General features: G+C 29.0%; 1 protein-coding gene across 2 annotated transcripts in view; it reads left to right on the top strand.

Moving 5' to 3' along the window:
• The first annotated feature begins 362 nt into the window (after window positions 1-362).
• The window catches only part of stumps (DBB domain-containing protein stumps), an 83,384-nt gene continuing 61,034 nt past the window's right edge, over window positions 363-22,712 (top strand). For both annotated transcript variants that reach the window (XM_089174527.1, XM_089174526.1), the window contains exons 1-2: window positions 363-639; window positions 16,726-16,785. In XM_089174527.1, the coding sequence (XP_089030653.1) occupies window positions 16,776-16,785 (10 nt within the window). In that variant the 5' untranslated portion in view covers window positions 363-639; window positions 16,726-16,775. The remainder of the gene's footprint in view (window positions 640-16,725; window positions 16,786-22,712) is intronic.

Genomic DNA, 22,712 nt, shown 5'->3' with positions numbered 1-22,712 from the left:
TTGCCAGATGCGTGGGTGGTGGCAGTGATATGTACGTGTATGTATTTACATGTACCTATCTGTGTGTTTCTATGTATGTATGTATATTTGTGTATGAGAGAGAGAGAGAGAGTAAGGGAGAGAAATACAGATGGAAAGGAAAAGAAATAAAAAGAGAGAAAGAGAGAGAGAGAGAGAGAGAGGGATAAAAGGAGAGAAAGAAAATGAGAGAAGAATAAGAGAAGGAGAGCACGAACACGGACGACGGTCACATGGCCACGTTCGAGTCTTCCTCTTCTTCTTCTGGCCCGACTGTCAGTATTCCGTGAAGTGTTGTGCCGTGCTTTTGCGTGCAGTGCCGTTTTTCCTTCAACGTCGACTTTCAAAACGACGACCCTGAAGACAAACAACACCACTTAATCGAATAATAACGTATTAAGAAACGTTCATTTGTGTTGTTCATTCAACTCGATAAATCAACTTTGATTTGAAACTCAACTGGGATTAATAAAAAGTTAGAAAAGAGACACAGGTGGAAATTGTGTATGTGTTGAGAATAAAATAAAAAAAATAAAAAAATTAAGAAAGAAAACAAAAACAATTAGAAAATTAAAGGATACACAGATAATGATCGAGACGTTGACAGGTGAACATTAAAAGGTGAGAAGGATTATTATATTCTGTAAATTGAATTGAATTTTTGGAACAACTGCCAGAAACAAGTTGAACTGTTTTTCTCTTACGACGTGTTGTTAGTTCGAATAAAGTTCATTTGAAATGTTATTTTAATTAATCTTTCGATCGAATTATAAAATTGATAGATCGATCGTTTTGTTAGATAATTGTGATGCATGAAATATTAAGAGATCTTATTGAAATAATTATAATAATTAATATTATCATATTATCGTATACTTTAGTAAAGAATACAAGTGTAGTCTATTAAATGTTATAACTGGCTAACTTGTGGTGGTTATTATTATCTTGAATATTTAGAGAACAAATCGTAAGCAAGATATGCGTCGTAGATTACAATCGAGTTTGACGATCGTTAATCGTTTAAACAGTAAATATCGATTGTTCTTCTTCTTTCATCCAAATGCACAATCTTTTTCAACAATAATTCCATTAACAAACGATTAAAGAAAAAATAATACCAATTATTATTTTGAAAAATAATTGTAATCCTTTTAAAAGTGTGGTAGAATTTCAAAATGACACGTTGATCAAATAAATTCTTGAAATTCTTTTGAGCGACACGTAGAATTTTGATTTCAAGGTGGAAAACGACGACGACGACGACGACGACGACGACGTAATGATTGTCGATGCGAGAACGATTCCCTCGTGAGATTCTTAAGAGATGCGCGAGTGAAAACAAATCGTTAGTCAGTGCTTAAAATAATAATTTGTTAGACGTTTTCAAGGAATAAACGAATTCTACGAAGGACGGTGCTTTAACACAAATCGGATCAAAGTTCGGCCCTCCTGCTGATTTTTCAACACAAATTTCAAGATTTTTATTTTTCACGAATATTCTTAACATCTTTAGACGTTTCTACCAATAGTATTACAGATCATTTTTTTTTTTAATACAATTTTTTTTATATTTTTGAAGAAGACTTCGTGAAAAATTACAAATGCTACTATGTGGTACACTAAATAAAATAAATAGACGAATTTATAGTATCAATAATACAAAAAATAAAAAACACATTAATAATTTATTGTATATTGCATAATTCTAATTTGTTAATTTGTATATTGAACAAAATACAAAATATAATACGATTTGAATAATTAATTATAATTACAATAAATTAGATAATATTGGATAATAATAATCTGTAATAATAGATGAAAAATAAGAAGAAAGTAGAAAGTAAATAAGGGAGGGACGATAAAAAAGAAAAAGAAAGAGAGAGAGAGAGAGAACAACGTTTACTTTCCACGTTTAGCGTTCCAGCAGGGCCGAATATTTTTAGGATTGCCCATGTTGAGGAATCTGTACGAATATTCCATTAGGAATTAGGCAGGCAGCTCACCGCGTATATTAATAGATCGAACCTGACAGCCGAATCTGAGCAGACGCGAGGAGTTGTGCGTCTTTCGTGTTTCATACGACACGACGACGTGAAATCGTTCCACTCTTCTTCTTCTTCTTCTTCTTCTTCTTCTGCTTCTTCTTCTGCTTCTTCAAACATCGCATAGCTTTCGAACCCAAACCCAATTCTATTCCTTAACTTTTGGTTCGTCAACTTTTCTTCAAACGTTTTTTTTTTCCCCTTTTCCGTTTCTTATTTTTTCTTCACGCCTATTGCATTCCTAACTGGCGCCATTCGAGCTTCCGAACATCGACAAAAATCCAACAGCTGCGATAAAAATAAAAATAAAGAAATAGGAAAAATAACATTGACATTATTTAATTTTATATATTTAATTACGAAACAACCCTAAGTAGTAAAGGTCAAAATATTAAAAAAAATATTGAATACATGTGTAAAGACATTGAATCTCTTTTTAAATATTAAATACACATGTATTCAATCAATCAATATTTTTCAATATTTTGTGCTACTAAGAAAACTTCTATAAAAAAAAAAAATTATTTTTTAAATTAATTAAATAGTAAATCGATAATTTATTCGCTAACAAATAAGAATAGCATTTGAAAATAAGAAATAACGTTAAAAGAATTTCTATGCCAATAAATTGTATCATTCGTGCATTTCATGCTTGGAATAATAAATAAGTGATAAAGATAAAAATAAAAAAAAAAAAAGAATAAAGGTATTCGAACTGAAAAATATTAAGAAGGATTGACACGTGCGCATAGCAATTTTATTTCCTGGTTACCTTATCAAGCATCAGTCACGTTCATGTGGTATCAATTATTTTTGTTTGTTTGTCGCATGGAGCTTAAGAGCTCGTTAAAACAAGAAGATATAAGAAAAAAAAGGTAACTAATCGATAATAGAAAAATTAATTGAATAAATTTGTCAGTGACGACGACAACGACGCACTATTGAAACGAACGGGATACGAAAGTAAGACAAGTAAATCGTAAGAAGGTCGGGACGAACGTTTAATCGAGCATATATAGACATCCAAATCATGCCACGATAAACGGTGCCATAAGCGCAAATGCTTTTGTTACGTAAGACTCGAACAATGCTTGTAAAAATATGTGTTGAATATGTTTAAGCAAAAAATAAATCATCCTTGGCTCAGGATCGAAGAAAAATTCAATTTCAATTTTATACTTGTCCGATTTTTATCATTTAAACGTTGATTATTGTTAATTCGTCATTTTGAGGAAGAAAAAAAAAGGTTTATTTCTCTATAGAAAATATTATTATACAAATAAATAATTATAATGATTTTATATTATTTATTTCGCATTTTTATAAAATCATATTTTTATAAATGAATATAAAATTTTCAAATAATTCTTTCACAAGCTATTTATGAAAACTGTTAATATAATACATTTTATCATTAATTCGGATTAATAATTTCGAAATACATTATTGGTATGAAACAATGAATAATTGAGATTATATAGAATTTCCATAGGGAATGATTTAATATTGTTTTGATCGTATTAAGATATACCACTTTCATAGATATCCCAATTGTAACGCTAAACCATTATCGAATCCACCTGAAGACACACACAAAAATTTCATTAAAATCAGTCCAGCCGTTTAGGAGGAGTTTAATTACAAAAACGTGCACAGAAGAAATATATATATATATAAAGATTTCGCATTTTTATAAAATCGTATTTAAATGAATATAAAATTTTCAAATAATTCTTTCACAAGCTATTTATGAAAACTGTTAATATAATACATTTTATTATTCATTCGAATTAATAATTTCGAAATACAATATTGGAATGAAACAATGAATAATTGAGATTCTATAGAATTTCCATAGGGCATGATTTAATATTGTTTTGATCGTATTAAGATATACCACTTTTATAGATATCCCAGATAAAACCAGAAATCAAATCAAAGAAAGAAATGATATAAAACTAGGGGTGCCCCAGCCACGCGTTGCTGTGGCTTTTTTGACATGAAAACTTCTTTAGAATCAGATTGATACGTTCATTTAATAAAATTTTAAACTGTTCAATGAAGTCTAATTATTATTCACTTAAACTTATTTTAATAAAAGTTGAAAAAGTTGAAACAAAAATTTAATTTATCGTAATGCCATTGGATGTACAATATTTTTGGTTGATCCTTCAGGAGTATACACAAACAAATTCGATGGTTTTCCAACCCTGGAACACGCAACATATAATTGACCGTGAGAAAAGCACGGATTTTCTAAATCTTGACAACAGTGCCAATTGAGTAACTTCTTCAAACACTAATTAGATCATAATGTAATATTTCAATTAGCACATGATTTTTTGTAACACAATAATAACACGAAGAAAACGATAAGAGAAATAAATCGAATATATCGAAAAGTATAATATCAACAAAAAATATCGACTAACTTCAACCTATAAACTTTTAAAATCGGTCCAGCCGTCTAGGAGGAGTTCATGACATATAAAGAATTTAATTTTTTACGCACGTGTAAATTTAATAGAAAATTATATAAAATACTCACTTCAATTCTGCACTAAATTTGCAAAATTTAGAGCTTTTTTATGCACACTTCAAAACTCTTCAAACACTAATTAGATCTTAATGTAATATTTTAATTAGCACATGATTTACAAACTGGAATCGAATAACTTCGATTATCGACTAACTTCAACCCATAAACTTTTCGCATATTAATTTATAAATAAAAATTTAATTAAATAAACAATTTAAATGGGACCAAATTGTAACGTTAAACCATTATCGAATGCACCTGAAGACACACACACAAATTTCATTAAAATCAGTCCAGCTGTTTAGGAGGAGTTTAATTACAAAAACGTGCACAGAAGAAATATATATATAAAGATTTCGCATTTTTATAAAATCGTATTTAAATGAATATTAAGTTTTCAAATAATTCTTTCACAAGCTATTTATAAAAACTGTTAATACATTTTATCATTAATTCTTATTAATAATTTCGAAATACAATATTGGTATGAAACAATGAATAATTGAGATTCTATAGAATTTCCATGGGGAATAATTTAATATTGTATTGATCGTATTAAGATATACACTTTCATAGATATCCCAGATAAAACCGGAAATCAAATCACAGAAATAAATTAGATAATATTAACTATATTGATGGAATACAAAATAATAACATTTAACAAAGCATACAATAAAATTGATTAAAAATATGAAACAAATATCATACCGAATGTAATATTAAAAAAACGTATCGAAATATAAACCTTTGATTTTCTAATAAATTAATAAATAATAAATAACGTAGCAATATTCGATTAAATCCATTTTTTTCTGACATTGGTAACGTAAAAGAAATATAAGAGAAATAAAAGAAAGAAATATAAAAAAGAAAGGAATGAAAAGAAAAAGAGAACAACGATAGTTAAAACCTTGTCAGTTATTCTTTTGAGACCCTTTTTCATGGTTGTCCTTATACATAGGTACTTAAGGTACCCAGATGGACGTTAAATCCGTTATCAGTGTGCATAAATCAGAAATTTACTTTAATTTACGCGGCCGACGTAGAAGTTAACGATCCGTGTGGCACGTATCTCGATCTAGAAAGAGAGAGAGAGAGAGAAGGAGAGAGAGAGAGAGAGAGAGTGAGGGGGGGGGGGAATTGTGGGCGTGAAGTATGCTAGCAGTAGTACAAGCCTAGGAGTACGAGGGCACGTGCTACACCGGAAATTCGGTTTTGCAGGTGCAGCGGTTGAGATCAACGCGAATTAGTTCTCTTAGTTGAAACCTACGATCGGAAGTTCCATTAATAGAAAAGGGCAAACGATCGGTGACCAATCGTTATGCCAGCTGTATCACGTTTCTTTCTTTCCTTTAATAAAAAAAAAAAAACAACTATAATCAATACCTATCATAAACATAAGATATAGCTCTAATGATTTTCTTCCATAATAATTAAGATTAATTAATACACGGGAAAGGCGTATTACGTCTTTGATCGATCTTCTAGTACTTGTATTTTCTTTTTTTGATTTTATTTTATTTTCATCTCTTTTTACATGTTACGTTGACGAGGTCAACGACATACGAATGGGAAAGAATTTAGTTGTTTTTTTTTTTTATTAATTTTTTATTTAGTCTGCCATCTCTCTCTCTCTCTCTCTCTCTCTCTCTCTCTTTCTCTCTCTATCTAATCCGTTATCTCGATGCAAGGACGCAGTCGAGTAAATTCATTTTCTAAATTAATTCAAGACACGTCCAAGTGTAACTGGTGTTGTTTTGTCTTCGTTCTGCAACCTCAAAAATCTCGATAAAAGATATGATAACAAATAGAAGTTAAAAAAAAAAAAAGAAATAAAATAAATCAAGAGATAAAGAGAGAGAGAAAGAGAGAGAGATCTTTTTTAAAAACACACATGTATATACACCCACACCCACACACACGTATACACGTAGAGATTCCTCGTGCAAATATTTCTCGACGGTGAATCGAGTTAATACACAGATAGTATATACGTGTTAATTCGCGCAGCTATTCACCGTGATTCATCGCATCAGCTGATTCGTTTGGACAGGGAGAGTAAATCAAAGAGTGGAGCTTTCATGGGAACGATAACCTACACCCATCTCCACCTCCTCCTCCTCCTTCTACTCCACCCCCTCACCCTTTTCTCTCTTCTTCTTCTTCATCTTCTTCCTCTTCTTTTTCTTTCTTTCTCTTTTTTTCCTTCGTAAAACGCGTACATCACTTTAACTCTCTCTCTCTCTCTCTCTCTCTCTCTCTCTCTTTCTCTCTTCTTCGTTTAGAGTGCGTACGAAAATAGTACGCGTGCTCGTTGCAGCAACGAGAATTGCAAGACGCAAACTCTCATGACTCGCTGACTCGATGGCGAATTCGATTCGTGGAAAAACGAAATTCAACCAATGAAAAATCGTTAAGTGAAATGTGGGGAATCCCTTGATAAAAGGATTCAGTATTATCGATTTATACGAGTTTTACTCATGAATTTCGTAATACGTTATGATAACATCAGTGAGAATAAATCTAATAAAACGATTTATGAGATCACACTGTTACAATTTAAAAAAAAAAAAAAGAAAAAACATTTCATTGAAATTAATAGTTGAGAAACAAATTAAGGGACCATCTCAGTGTAACCGGCCCAAAAAAATGTCAATTTTCGTGATTTTTTTTCGGATGGATAGCAGGAGGGGATCGGGATGTTTTTTTTCCTCGAATAAGACCACTCTTTAACACGTTAAGCGCCACGTCGGTCCCTAGGGACCGACGCTAGACTTTCCGTTCAGGCCACGTCGGTCCCTAGGGACCGACGGCAGACTTTTCGTTCTTCTATCGCGGCGCGTGTGTCCGTCTTTGCATACTTGTGAGACTGAACATTTAAATTATGCGATATCGGTTTTAGTTTGGTCAATGCTTCAAGGATATCTATGCAACTGAGGATATCTTACGCGTTTGGGCGTTATTAGGCCTCGCTTTTCGGGTTTTTCTCTACTACGACGGAGAAGGGACTATACGGATATAAACAAAGTATATACAAAGTATTTATTGCGATTTGAAAATGTCAGGCTCTCGAGTGCATCTTATCTACAAGTGGAGAGGTAAACATACGAAGGCAAGCCCCGGCCGGATTACGTTACCCGACATTTGTTTATACTCTGGCTCGCCTATCGGCGAGCGGCCCGGCAGAGCCCGCCTGACGGCTAACTGTGGCCTGAACGGAAAGGCACGCAAATTCGGCGTGGCGCTTAACGTGTTAACAATACAAAAATATTTTTTTCATTCGTTTTTATTTATTTTTACTTATTGTTAATAATTATTTGAAAAAGTGAGTAACAAAAATGGGGACAATCGGTGTCAACGATTGTGATCGCAGTTTGCATCTCAAAGAAAAAAATCAAATTGATCATTAATCTGTAGGAAAGCCGCTATGTCCCTATGGAGGTTATTTTTTTGAAATTTGACAAAATGGCGACGGTTTGAAGAAAAAGTACGAAATTTAGCCCCTGTTTTTCAACAGTTTTTCGTGTGAAAAAATAGGAAGAATTAAAAAAAAAAAGCTTCCATAGGGACATAAAGAATAAAGTAAAAAAAATTCTGTAAAAATTTCAAGTCGATAGCTTGAAAACTCTCCCTCTGAGAGGTGACACCGTTTGTAAAAAGGGCATTTTGAGAAAAACGCGTTTAAAGTTTAGCGCGTGTCAATTTACGCTCCAATCTCTTTTTCCAAAAAAGGTTGTAGCGACTGTAATAATTCGAATTGAAATTTGAAAATTGTACAGAACACGTACAACTATATGTACTTCAAGATAAGACCCAAAAAAAATCGATTTTTTTTTAAATTTTACACTGAGATGGTCCCTTAAATGACCTGATTTGAAATTGTATTTGATAACAACTGTCACAAGTTGTAGCATGCGTATCAAAGAAGAACATTATGGAAAATATTTGAGTTTTGCTCATGAAATTCGTAATTCGTAATACGTTATGTTAAAATCAATGATAGAGTTAATCTAATAAAACGATGTATGAGATCTCACTGTTACAATTTAAAAAAAGAAAAAAAAATAGAAGAAATATTTCATTAAAATTGATAGTTGAGAAACAAATTAAATGACCTGATTTGAAATTGTATTTGATAGCAACTGTCACAAATTGTAGCATACTTATCAAAGAAGAACATTATGGAGAATATTTCTATAATAATTCGAGCAAAGAAAGTCAAACGATAAAGAAGAATACTGTAACGAATGAACGAACATCGAACAACTCAACTGACTGCTCAACCGAACTAACTAAGAGTGAACTTTGTACGATGCTAATTATATTCCATTTTACCTCCCCTTACTCCCCTTGTTAGAACCGAACGAGTTTGTCAGATTTCAATAGTAATTTTTCTTTTTAACTTAAGCAATTATTCAAAGAACTTTCGTTAACAGTTGCACGCACTAACGTTTATCTACGATCTTAATTTACTCAAAATCAAAACTGATAAAAATCTCATGACGATTCATTCATTCATTCATTCATTCATTCTTTCTTTCTTGATCTATTAATTACATCTCCAGTAATTTTTCCTCCTCTGTCCTTTTTCATTTTATTCTACAGATACGATTCAGTAATTATTCATTCTCTTAATTATCTTATACGCTCGCGTAAACATGAATTCCATCTTGATTCTACTTAGTAAAAAAAAAAAAAAATTAAAAAAATAAGAATAGAAACAATAATAAATATATATACATATACATATATATATATACCAACAAAAGAAATCAATGTCCGTGTCCGCTAATGGAACCTTTTATTTTTTTGTTCCTTTTCTTTTTCTATTTTTTTTTTTCTTTTCTTTCTTCCTTCCTTCCTATCACTACTAGATAAGTTAGTGACATGACGTTTAAATCCGTACAGCGGAGTTTTGATTTGTAACGCTCATAGGTTACGAGCACAAAGATTAACAACACGATAGGGCGCACGCAACAGGAAACGTCATGGCGCAGCTGCACTAACGAAAATTATTATTCGCAACGTAAGTGTCGTTCGTAAAATATAGTATAGTTCTCGATTATTCACTAATCTGGGGGGGGGGGATTCTCTGATACCCCCCTTCAATTGGAGTTTGATTTTTTACTGCTCATTTATTATCGAAAATTTCAATGTTTTTATCGCGCGTTGAAAATTCTCTTCTCTCTTTCTCTCTCTCTTCGAATGTTTGCGATTAACGAACAAAAATCGGAACACGTTTAATATACATATTAGGACCTTAAATAAGTTCTCGCTGTTTCATCAAAGATGGCAATAGCAGTACTCCGTGCTTGAAATTTCGAATGGTAACGCACTTGCAAGGAAGTACTGTATCTAATCTGAAATTTCAGTGTATGATAGTTCACTTTAGTGTAAACAAAATAATTTTTTAAGAATTTTAAAAATGTCTACTTTTGTACCAACTAAAGTATATTTGCGGGGAATTTTATTGCACTACTTTATTCAAAAGAAATCGGCAGCTGAAGCACATAGAATTTTTGTTGAGACTTATGGTGACAATGCTCTGTCGGATACGACATACAGAGACTGCTTTCGACGCTTCAAAAATAATGATTTTGAACTTGAGGATAAAGAACGTTTTGGAGCACCAAAAAAATTTCAAGACAGAGAATTGGAGGAGTTACTCGATGAAGACTGATCTCAGACGCTAGCAGAACTTGGAAAAACATTACAAGTTGATGAGTCAACTGTTTCAAAACGTTTAAAAATGTTAGGAATGATCCAGAAGCAAGGACATTGGTTGCCATATAAATTGAAGCCAAGAGACATGCTTTTTGGCGTCTTGTCACGTGTGAACTACTGCTTCAACGGCAGAAAAGAAAAGGTTTTTTTGCACCGTATCGTGACTAGCGATGAAAAATGGATACACTATGATAATCCAAAGCGTAGAAAATCATAGGGTAAGCCTGGCCATGCATCAACATCGTCCGCAAAACCAAATATCCATGGTTCGAAGCTTCCTCTCTGTATTTGGTGGGATCAGCAGGGTGTAATTTATTATGAGCTGCTCAAACCGAATGAGACTATCACGGGGGATCGCTATCGACTTCAATTGATGCGTTTGAGTCGAGCCCTAAAAGAAAAACGGCCGAAATACGAGAAGAGACACGACAAAGTGATTTTGTTACATGACAACGCCCGGCCTCAAGTTGCAAAACCAGTGACAACCTACCTGGAAACGTTTCGATGAGAAGTTCTACCCCACCCGCTGTATTCACCTGACATAGCTTCTTCCGATTTTCACCTATTCCGTTCAATGGCACATGGCTTAGCTGAGCAGCGTTTTCATTCTTACGAAGAAGCTAAAAAATGGGTCGATTCTTGGATAACCTCAAAAGACATGTCGTTTTTCCAACGCGGAATTCATATACTGCCAGATCGATGGGAGAAAGTGGTCTCTAGTGATGGACAATACTTTCAATAAAACGTTTTTGTTCTTTATATTTTAAATAAAGTTTTTATTTTGTAAAAAACAGCGAGAATTTATTCAAGGTTTTAATAGATCTTTAAAAAGTCAGGTATCTTTTAACCCTACGATATCATTCTTGAAATGAGAAAATTTACGAGTGATATACGCGTGATTTATCGCGTTATATATCTTACTTATTTCACACGAAACCGGACAGATTTTCGCGATCCATCAAGTTACAACGTTTTAAGTGATTCTTAATGGACGAACGAATTTTAGGATTCTCATGGATGAAATTTGACTTACTCGAAGATGCAAAGAAAAATTGTGAAAAAAAAGAAATTTGAGAGAACGTTATTGCTTGTGAGAAAACAAACAAAAAATAAAAACAAATATTTTTATCGGACAAAAATAATATTCTTTAAGATCCTATTCGTGGTATTTGTGATTAAAAATAAGTTAGTTCTTTTTTTTTTTTTTCGAGAAAAATTTCATGACAAACGTACGAAATAATTTTTCCTCTTGTCATCCAAAAAAAAAAAAAAATAAAATAATGATTTATATCACACACACAAGCCTGTGCGAATACATTCGTTATCGCATAACTCATGAAATTGTAACGATTAAAATTAAATGTTAGAAAAAATGACAAGTTTAACAATTTTTCAAAAAAAAAAAAAAATTTCAATGAAAAATCAACTTCAATTCTAAAGAAGTTTTCACTATGAACAAAAAAAAAAAAACAAAAAAAATTGGAAAATATAAAAGTTCGTAATTACTTTTATCATTCTTTGTCTTCTTTTTTCTTTTCTTTTCTTTTCTTTTCAATTACATAGAAACGAGGATCACATTAATTAACCCAGATATCTGGACTAAAGGTATTACGATGACGTAGAGTGTGCGCGAAATACTGAAAGATCAATGACGAGTGCAACGGAAGAGGAAATGCAGCTGCGATCGCAACGAACCAAAGAACGAACGAACGTGGCGTGACAACGATTTGCAACACCAATATCGTTCATAAAACATGAATGAACCACTCTCCGTGCTCGATTTTACCCTTTCATCCTCTCTTTCTCTCTCTCTCTCTCTCTCTCTCTCTTTCTCTTTCATATTTTCACGTAACCATGAGATACTCTCGTGCGACACGCGTCTCTCGTGTCCTATCTCTCTCTCTCTCTCTCTCTCTCTCTCATTCTCTCTCTCTTTCTATCTCATTCTATCTCTCTATCTATCTATCTCCATCTGCATACTAGCGAGCTAAATATAATATTCTCGTATATTTTCTGCTAGATGAATGAAACTACCTCGATATTCGTACACTTTCTCTTGATCAAACTAATACATGATTCGTTTAAATATCTCATCATTTTTCTTTGTCAAATCCAATGACATTTTATAATAAGAATATTTAATAATTATTATTGTGTTATAATGTTTGTTTTTTATTCAGCAAAATTATTTTAATAGAATTCAGTGATAAATAATAATTCATTGATGAAAAATCATATAAATAATTTACATATATATATATTATTATATATATATTTTTATAATATTAAACATATTAAATATATATAATATAATATATATAATATATATAATATAAAATATATATAATATAAAATAAAAAATATATATAATATAAAAATATTAAATATATTTTTATAATATATATATTTTTATAATAATAAATATATATATTATATATATATATAATTACATTAATATAATAAAATATATGTATTATATTATTATTTATATTAAATTAATGTATTAATATATTTATTTATTATATTATATATTAATAATAATTATATATTAATATATTATATTTTATATATTATATTATAATAAATTATTATATTATAAATATATAAATTTATATTATAATTAAAAAAAATTAATTAATTTTAATATATTATATTTTATTATTATTATTTATATTAATTATATTAACATAAATTATATATTAATATTTTATTTATTTTTTATATTATTAATAAATAATAATTATATTAATTATAAACATAATTAAAATTAAAAAAATATATTATATTAATATAATGATAATATAAAAAATATATATATATATAATATTTATTTAAATTATATTAATTTATAAAAATTTAAAGCAGAAAATTTAGAAAATAAATTGCTTCTTCACGAATGTTCATTTTCAATTTGATATAAAAAAAAGTTGAGAAAAAATGATGTGAATTTAGTGAACTAACAATAATAATTAATAATTAATAAAAAATTGTTGAAATATTAATACTTAAAATATATTTTACCTTCTAAAAAATATTTCTTTCAAAGTGACACGAATAGTACTCGACATGTTTACACTAGGACGACCGAACTGTAACTGTAATTATAATTGTAACCGAGTATTTAAAATCTCAAAGAAAAAAGTAAACATACATTAATTCGATCACTTCAATCGTCTTTTAAAGATCAATGACGCAATTCTTTATTTACCAATGTTCTCTTTTATTCGTAATCTTGCAAAGCGTGTGTACTAATGTGTTAACGTGTTATCCAACGAATTGTTTTTTTAGTTTTTTTTATTTTTTTTATCAAATAAATCTGTGCTTTTTAATACTTTTGTCACAAAACATGATGGACAGACAATCAATGATTGAAATATTTTATATTTTATTTTCTATCTTTTCAATGAATCCAATTTATCGTCAATTTTACAAACGAATTTATTCCTTTGGAAAATACAACTATTTTATTTTATTAATGTTTCGTTCATTCAAAAAAACATTCACTTTTTATTTTTATTTGAAATCGTTATCGTGAATCTTCTTATGTTTCAATAATTATTTTTACTTTTAAATTAAAATATTAAATATATACATATATAAGGTGAGTCGGAGGAATATGCCACTTTGCTATATCTCCTATAATTATAAGTATACTAGGGGTGCTGTAGCTCACAATCAGTCCGATAACACGCATCTTTAAATCAACGAATTACCTTATACCGCCATCTGTTAGAATCTTATCGAACTAACAGAGATAAACATGACTCTTTGTTAATAAACAAATAATATTGCGATTATAAATTGAGATTATGAACTATCCTATCTTTCAAGTTGGATGAGACTGCACACAGTGTGTAAAATTTTATTAAAATCGGTTTAGTAGTTTAAGAATCCATTGCGGACAAACAACGTGACACGTTATTTATATATATTAAAATATCGATAGGAGCAAAATTGAGATGTTTATTATGTAAAGCTGACCATACTGAGTAAATACTACAGTATACCGACGTAGTTTTCAGTTGCTTTCTAGACACAGTTGAATTAATTTGCTGAGAATCTACAATTTTCTCTAATTTTAATGTTTATTTTCTATCATATTTATACGATTTTCTTAAAACGAATTTTTGTATATTGTGTAGAATTAATAATATTTCATAACGGCACTGATTTTAAAACGTAACAAGTAAGACTCTTTCTTATTTTTTTACTTTAACATTTTTTTTGTGCATTCGGGGCAAAATGCCACAAAATGAGTTGGGATAATATGCCAGTGGAGACTTTTGTCCTGTGAGCCACATAAGTTTTTATAGTAAAAAAGGACCGAAATGCGATTGGGTGCAATGTGGCAAATGTGAAAAATGGATGTACGAAACTTGTTGTGAAAGTGAAACTTGTCCTGTATGTAAATCATAAAATTGGTCAAATTTATTATTGTTATCTCGTTTTTTTGAAGCTATTTATTATAATTATTAATGTAGTTAATCAAAATTATATTTGTTATACTGTAAAAGTATTAAATTACGAGTTATTTGTGATATTTATATGAAATGAAGTTCTTTTTTGAGTAAGTGGCATATTACCCCTACATGTGGGGAATATGCAACTTTCAACACGCACTAATTTATTGTTATTAATTAATATTTAAATAAATATTTAGACCATATAATGAATAGAGGCAACGTTTATTAAATCCATGTATTTAAGTTTCATTGAATTTATTTATGTACTTTTTAAATTGATTTTTTCCTCAGCTGTAGCATATTCCCTCGACTTACCTTACATAAAATATTTTCTCGGGTGGTCTAACTTTATTTTAATATTTTTTATTTTGTTGATCTTAATAACATCTACAGCTAAAAATTAACTGTCATAAAAAACATTTCACGAATAAATAAAAGTCTAAATACTAAAATAATTATCAAAATAATTAAATAATATATTAAAGTCAATATAAAGAATCTGGGCATTTTATAGAATATCCAAGGTTGGTCAGTTTAATACATATGACTAGGTTTGAAGAGTTTGTTTGAGAAGAAAGACATTAATCTTTTTCAGGGTTGCGTTAAGGTTTTTTTAGAAAAAGAAATAAATTTAAAAAAAAACCTTGACAAAACCTAATGTGATCCTTAATACAACCAACTAGACCATATATTCCATAGTGACCATATATTCCATAGTGACCTTATATATTATTTAATAGCTTATTTCGTTATTATAATATTCATTATATTAAACTATAAAATAATATTCTAAAAAGCCTAAAAAACATTAATAAAATTTTCCAAATTGTTTAAATAACAATTTATTGAATTCTAATTTTAAATTACTTCATCAATCTATTTTTCTTTTACAAACATTTCAGAAATCTTAGAAGAATAGATGATCAAAAAAATCAATTAATGTCAGGGCAAAAATAAATAAATACAATTTTAGAACAACATAAGTAACATCATAGAAAACACTGTTATAAGTTCTACATGTAAAATACATTTCATTACGTTTAAATTATTAATTTAATTGGATATAAATTTGACGAGCCAGCCAGCCAGCCAGCCAACCAGTCTGTTGCTTTAAAATCGTCATGAAAATCGTTTTAGATTCAATTTAATTAATTACATTGTACGTATTCACATTATTACTCAATCAAATCGTGAACTGAGCGAATTTTATAATGAGATGCAAGTAACTAACCATCGTTAATTCATTATTAACATAGTTTTAAATTCGTTCATTTTCATTGTAATTTACTTCGTTGCAATTTATCATTAAATTAAATCGCGTTCATTAACATTATCTTTCGCGATCCGTTTCCTTTTGTTCTATTCAAATGAAAAATAAAATGAAACAATCTTACTTTATATCTTTTTTATTCAAAACAATATTTAAAATAATTTAAAAAAAAAAGGAATTGTAATTATATATATATTAGTTTTAAGTTAGTAATTGAATAATTTTACAAAAGGGTGTAAATTTATGTTCATCCCTTTTCATTTTCAAAGAATTAATTTTCGTGAAATCATTGAACAATGATAAACAACTAAAACATTTAAATATTTTTTATATATTTCACATTGAATTATTAGAATAAAATATCGATACAAGATATTTTGCAATTTTTATCATATTTACGTAAATTGATTTCAAATTTATCTTTTTAATATATACCAAATATATATTACCAATCCTATATTATAGGATACCTATACTTATATATATTACCTATACCTATATATATTACCTATACCTATACCTATTATAGGATACAATACCTATATATATACCAATCCATTTAATATATACCAAAATATCATAAATTTAACTTTAATCCTAGTTTCTCATACGACGAAGAAATTCCAAAAGTGTTTCAATGTTTTTATTGCATTGCTGATACAGGATTTCAACAAAGGTGGTCCAGGATTGGTCGAAGAGGATAGGAGGTCATCATGGCAGTCGGTGAGTATGGCATTTTACAGTCTAACCTGGACCAAACCCCAGTTGTGTAGATTACAGATTAGAGTCACGTAATTTACGCATAATCACGTTCTCAACATATGCAACTACCGCGTATTCCGTACCATCAATCTGTCCCTTTTTTACACCTCTCTCTCTCTCTCTCACTAGCTTTTTCACTGTTTCTCACATATATCTCTATCTCTTTCTATTTAAATGAGAAATTCGAGGAAGAGATAAATTTCTAAATGAACGTAGATAAAAATTCCTTTTCTTTTTAACAGAATCCATTCACAGATACATATGCCTGTTCAAAATAAAATTTTGTAAGACTCATTGAACATTTTTGTTTGTTCACGTTGTTTATCTTACGAAAAAAAAAAAAAAACAAAAACAAATACTAATTTTTTTCAGTTAATTTTTACAGAGTAATTGTGTTGATTTGAGTTTTCATAGAACGTTGTGTCTATGTTTTGTTAGAAATCAAATAAATGCAGGAAAAAAATTAACAATGATTAATAAAAAAAAAGTATATCAATGTTTGAAACATGCTTACATACGTTACAAATTAAATAAATACAGAAAAATAATGAACAATGATTAATAACAGAAATATATCAATGTTTGAAACATGCTTACATACGTTACAAATTAAATAAATACAGAAAAAAATGAACAATGATTAATAACAAAAATATAATAATGTTTGAAACATGTTTGCATGGAGACTTGACAAGGAGCACAAACTCAAACGTATTAATTGTCAAAATATATCCACGCAAATCGTAAGTTTTAAGTTTTCTTGTTTCACCACTAGGGTCGCTAATAATAATCCTTTGTACTGTTTTGAATATAGTAACATACCGATACGTGAAGTGAGCAAATAGTTCTTAACCCTAATACTTGTATGTAAACAAAAAATAATAAGAAAAATAAAATATTAAAAATAAGATTAATAAAAAATGATAAATATAAAAATGGGCAGGGTGTGCGCAATTAACTATTAGTATTAGTATTTTACTTATATCTTTAACTTTGTATTGTAAATAATTATTGAAAAAAATACAATAACCATTATTTTTATCTAACTGATTTTTATTATCAATAAAATTTATATTTAACACTATTTTTTTTTCTAAATGGTTAGGATTTAATCTAAATTTATTATTATTATTACTATTACTATTTACTCATATTTTTACGATTATTAAATAATTATTTATTTAATTTCAATTATTTATATTTGAACAATCTAAATGATTACCCTTTGTTTCGTATTATAATTTTTGTTTAAACTGCCGCCTTATTCCCCTTCCATTTTGGTACAAGGCGAACACAGGCGCCCTCTTATTTTTATATCTCATTTGTATACATGGAGTTTGTGCTCCTTGTTTAGTCTCCATGCATGCTTACATATGTTGCAAATTAAATAAATATAGAAAAAAATGAACAATGATAAAAACCAAAAATTTATCAATGTTTGAAACATGCTTACATACGTTGCAAATTAAATAAATACAGAAAAAAATGAACAATGATTAATGACAAAAATATATTAATGTTTGAAACATGCTTACATACATTGCAAATTAAATAAATACATAAAAATAATGAACAATGATTAATAACAAAAATATATTAATGTTTGAAACATGTTTGCATGGAGACTTGACAAGGAGCACAAACTCAAACGTATTAATTGCCAAAATATGTCCACGCAAATCGTATGTTTAAGTTTTCTTGTTTCACCACTAGGGTCGCTAATAATAATCCTTTGTACTGTTTTGAATATAGTAACAAACCGATACGTGAAGTGAGCAAATAGTTCTTAACCCTAATACTTGTATGTAAACAAAAAATAATAAGAAAAATAAAATAATAAAAATAAGATTAATAAAAAATGATAAATATAAAAATGGGCAGGGTGTGCGCAATTAACTATTAGTATTAGTATTTTACTTATATCTTTAACTTTGTATTGTAAATAATTATTGAAAAAATACAATAACCATTACTTTTATCTAACTGATTTTTATTATCAATAAAATTTATATTTAACACTATTTTTTTTTCTAAATGATTAGGATTTAATCTAAATTTATTATTATTATTACTATTACTATTTACTCATATTTTTACGATTATTAAATAATTATTTATTTAATTTCAATTATTTATATTTGAACAATCTAAATGATTACCCTTTGTTTCGTATTATAATTTTTGTTTAAACTACCGCCTTATTCCCCTTCCATTTTAGTACAAGGCGAACACAGGCGCCCTCTTATTTTTATATCTCATTTGTATACATGGAGTTTGTGCTCCTTGTCTAGTCTCCATGCATGCTTACATACGTTGCAAATTAAATAAATATAGAAAAAAAATGAACAATAATTAATAACAAAAATACATCAATGTTTGAAACATGCTTACATACATTGCAAATTAAATAAATACAGAAAAAAATGAACAATGATTAATAAAAAAAAATACATCAATGTTTGAAACATGCTTACATATTATAAAAAAAAACTTTGTAATTTAATTCAATGCATTAATGAAAACGTTCATCTTTAATAAGTTTATAGACAATTGTATTTTTGATATTACACGTTTTTCTTTTCATATTCAACAAAATTATCGAAAAAAAATGTCATTTATTTCATTTTGATTAATATCGTTACTATCAGAGGAAACTTATCTTATACGTCAACAGATTTTTAATCAATATCGTCGAGTTCTGAGAAAAACGAAGAGAGTAGTAGTAACCCAAGCAGCAGAAAAAGGGTACGCGTTAGGCTAATCAAAAGCCAGCCGTGGTTTCTTCTTCGTTCTTCTCATGAAAAAGGCGGCCCTTTTGAAGGTACCAGTAACACGACCCTTTTTCTATTCCATGAGATTTCTAATTTTCAACGTGCGACTCTTCTTAAGAAAGAAATTGAGGGGGGGAGAGCTAATAAAAAAAAAAAAAAAAAAGAAAAAAGATGAAGAATAAAAGAAAGTGAAAAGAAGATTATAGAAAAATCCGCGTACTTTTCATGGCAAGGAAAAGAAAAAAAAAAAAAAAATTCTAAAAAATGATGAAAGTAATTCGATCTATTCGAACGTTGCCTTTTTACTCAATGCTTCTCTCTCTCTCTCTCTCTCTCTCTCTCTCTCTCTTTCTCTCTTTCTCGTGAACGTTTATATATATTTTTTTTCTTCTTATAAAAATCCCTACCATTCGATGACAATTCATAATCCTAAGACGTACGACGATACCGTTCTCGTTTCTTTATTTCTAGTCACCCCACGTAATTCTAATCTTCTACACAAAATTCTTTATGGGACTCTATGCAATCTTTAAACTCAACTGTAAGATTCAAAAAGGATACATATTTTAACATATGATAAATAATCAATTCGCTTAATATTAAACAACATTCGACGATTATTTCATTTGTGTATTTTCTTTTTTTTTTTTTGTGTGTTTCTTTTTTTAAAAAAATATCGTTCATATTAACTACGAGTTAACGGTTTAGTCGTGTTGGGTTACTAGGTTTTTTTTTACGTCATTAAAATGGTTGAGTGACCCTTTTGAAAAAGAAAAAGAAAAAAAAAACAAAAATCATGTGCTGTTGACTTTAAAAAGATGCGACCTCTTTGATAGTTGAAAAGATTGAATAGTATGAAAAGGTGTTAAGGCCGGCGAAACATGTAAACGCCTAAATTTTGACCGTTTTTTCAGAGGCTTATTTAAAATAGAAAAAATAAATGAATCGTTTTGAAACTCAGCATGTTTATTCATTACATATTAAAATATAAGAATCAATCATGGTGATTTTTAGCAATTTAAAATTAAAAAAAGGGTCGGAGCGTGTTCATAAGACATGTATCTTCTAGCTGAACTAAGGAAAAACTAAAAAGTCAAAAAATCGTAAATTGGCGCGACTCAGATAAAAAAGTCTGATTTTTAACCCTTTTTTTAACGGTTTTTGGGTCAAAAATGGCAATTATTTTATCAGTTTCTGAACGCGGACATTTTCATCTTGTAGAAAGATTTTTTTAGAAACCCTTTTTGAAAGATTTCAAACTTTTCAAGAAATGTTTGAGAAAATTTTTATGTTATGTGGGTTTTTGAGTTAGTTTTACACACAAAATTATGTGTATTAATTAAAATATGATATCAATTTTGGTATATATAAAAAAATGATATTTTTTGTTAGTTTATTTTGAAATAATAACAACAATAAATTTATTTTTAAAATAAATGTTGAAACTATAAAATGTACTACGTAACACACAAATATATTAGACACCTATGCAACGTGTAAAAGTTATTACGAATAGTTTTATTTACATATAACACGGGTTTTTATACTACGTTGTTTATAATAATAAAACGTTGGATATTCAATGCATTAAAATATTTATCGAGTATTACATTGACTTCATCGTTATCGAGTTTTTTTTTTCGTAATTTTGATTTATCACTATCTTAATAAAAAGAATTAATGTAAAAGAACAAAAATATTCTCAATATTATTATTTCAGAAATATTTTCTCACAAAATCAAATATACATAAATTATCTTGAGAAAAATAATATAATATTATAGGAGAGGAAAATAATTTTACAACAACGTTTTTAAACGCCTAAATTTTGACCGTTTTACAGAGGCTTATTTAAAGTGGAAGAAATAAATGAATCATTTTGAAACTCAGCACGTTTATTCATTACATATTAAAATATAAGAATCAATTATGGTGATTTTTAGCAATCTAAAATTAAAAAAAGGGTCGGAGCATGTTCATAAAACATGTATCTTCTAGTTGAACTAAGGAAAAACTAAAAAGTCAAAAAATTGTAAATTGGCACGACTCAGACAAAAAAAGTCTGATTTTTGACCCTTTTTTATAAACAGTTTTTGGGTCAAAAATGGCAATTATTGAAAATTCTTGTGGCATTTTAAAAATTCAACTAGAAGCTAATACTATAAGAAAAATGTTTGCTAATTTTCATAAGAATCGGTTGAAATCTTTTTGAGTTATCTTTCAGCACACTTTGAAAAAAGTCGAGTTGAGGCGGTGCACTTAAATGAATTTTTAATCGATAAATAATGCGAATTTCATTCTAAAAATTTACACGCATATTTTTAACACATTAAAGGCGGGAGTCGTAGTACTACGATTTATCTCGACTGTAGCTTAAAGGCGGAAGTTGTATTAGTACGGTTTGCAACCACATTGCGCAATTAATGCGCCACTTTACATTTGTATTTAGTATGTATGGGCGGTCGCCGCGTTACCTAGCATACTTTCGTCAAGATCAACCCCCCCCCCTGCCTTTAATGTGTTAAGATGGTAAACTAACTATTTATGAAAAAAAAAGAAATTCGCTTTTTTTTTATTTTATATGTATCACCGGCCTTAATAAAGAAATGACTCGAATCCTTTAAAAAAAAAAAAAAAAAAATAAATAAATAAGATGAATAAATATCCACGACATATACTTATTTAAAAATTGTAATGTCATGTTACGTTGAAACATTAACAGCAGCACGTTTAAATTATCAATTTTTTTTTCAAATCTTATTTCTTATCAAATTATTTATATACTAATTGTGCTAATTACGATAACCATCTTTACAAGGAAACAAAATTATGTACATGTTAAATCTTAATCACGACACTAACAGTAATGGCAGAAATGAGTTGCAAAAAAAATTACATCGTAAATTTAGCTCCTAAGTGAATATATAAAAAGCAAAAAAAAAAAAAAAAGAAAAGAAAAAAACTGTAAGAAGGGGTAGAGTAGGAAGATGTGGTAAAAATTCTTGGGGTTTCTCCTGAACCCTTCCCCCTCCCTCTCCCTCTCCCTCCTCCTCTCCCTTCCCTACTCCTTTTTCTGCTCATTCTCCTTCTCATCGTTTCCCTTACAAAGTCGATTTA

The sequence above is a fragment of the Polistes dominula genome, unplaced genomic scaffold (genome assembly GCF_049000335.1).
Source record: "Polistes dominula isolate Pdom_NZ unplaced genomic scaffold, Pdom_raw_medaka contig_68, whole genome shotgun sequence".
Lineage (NCBI taxonomy): Eukaryota > Metazoa > Arthropoda > Insecta > Hymenoptera > Vespidae > Polistes > Polistes dominula.
This window is presented reverse-complemented; position numbering and strand designations above follow the sequence as displayed.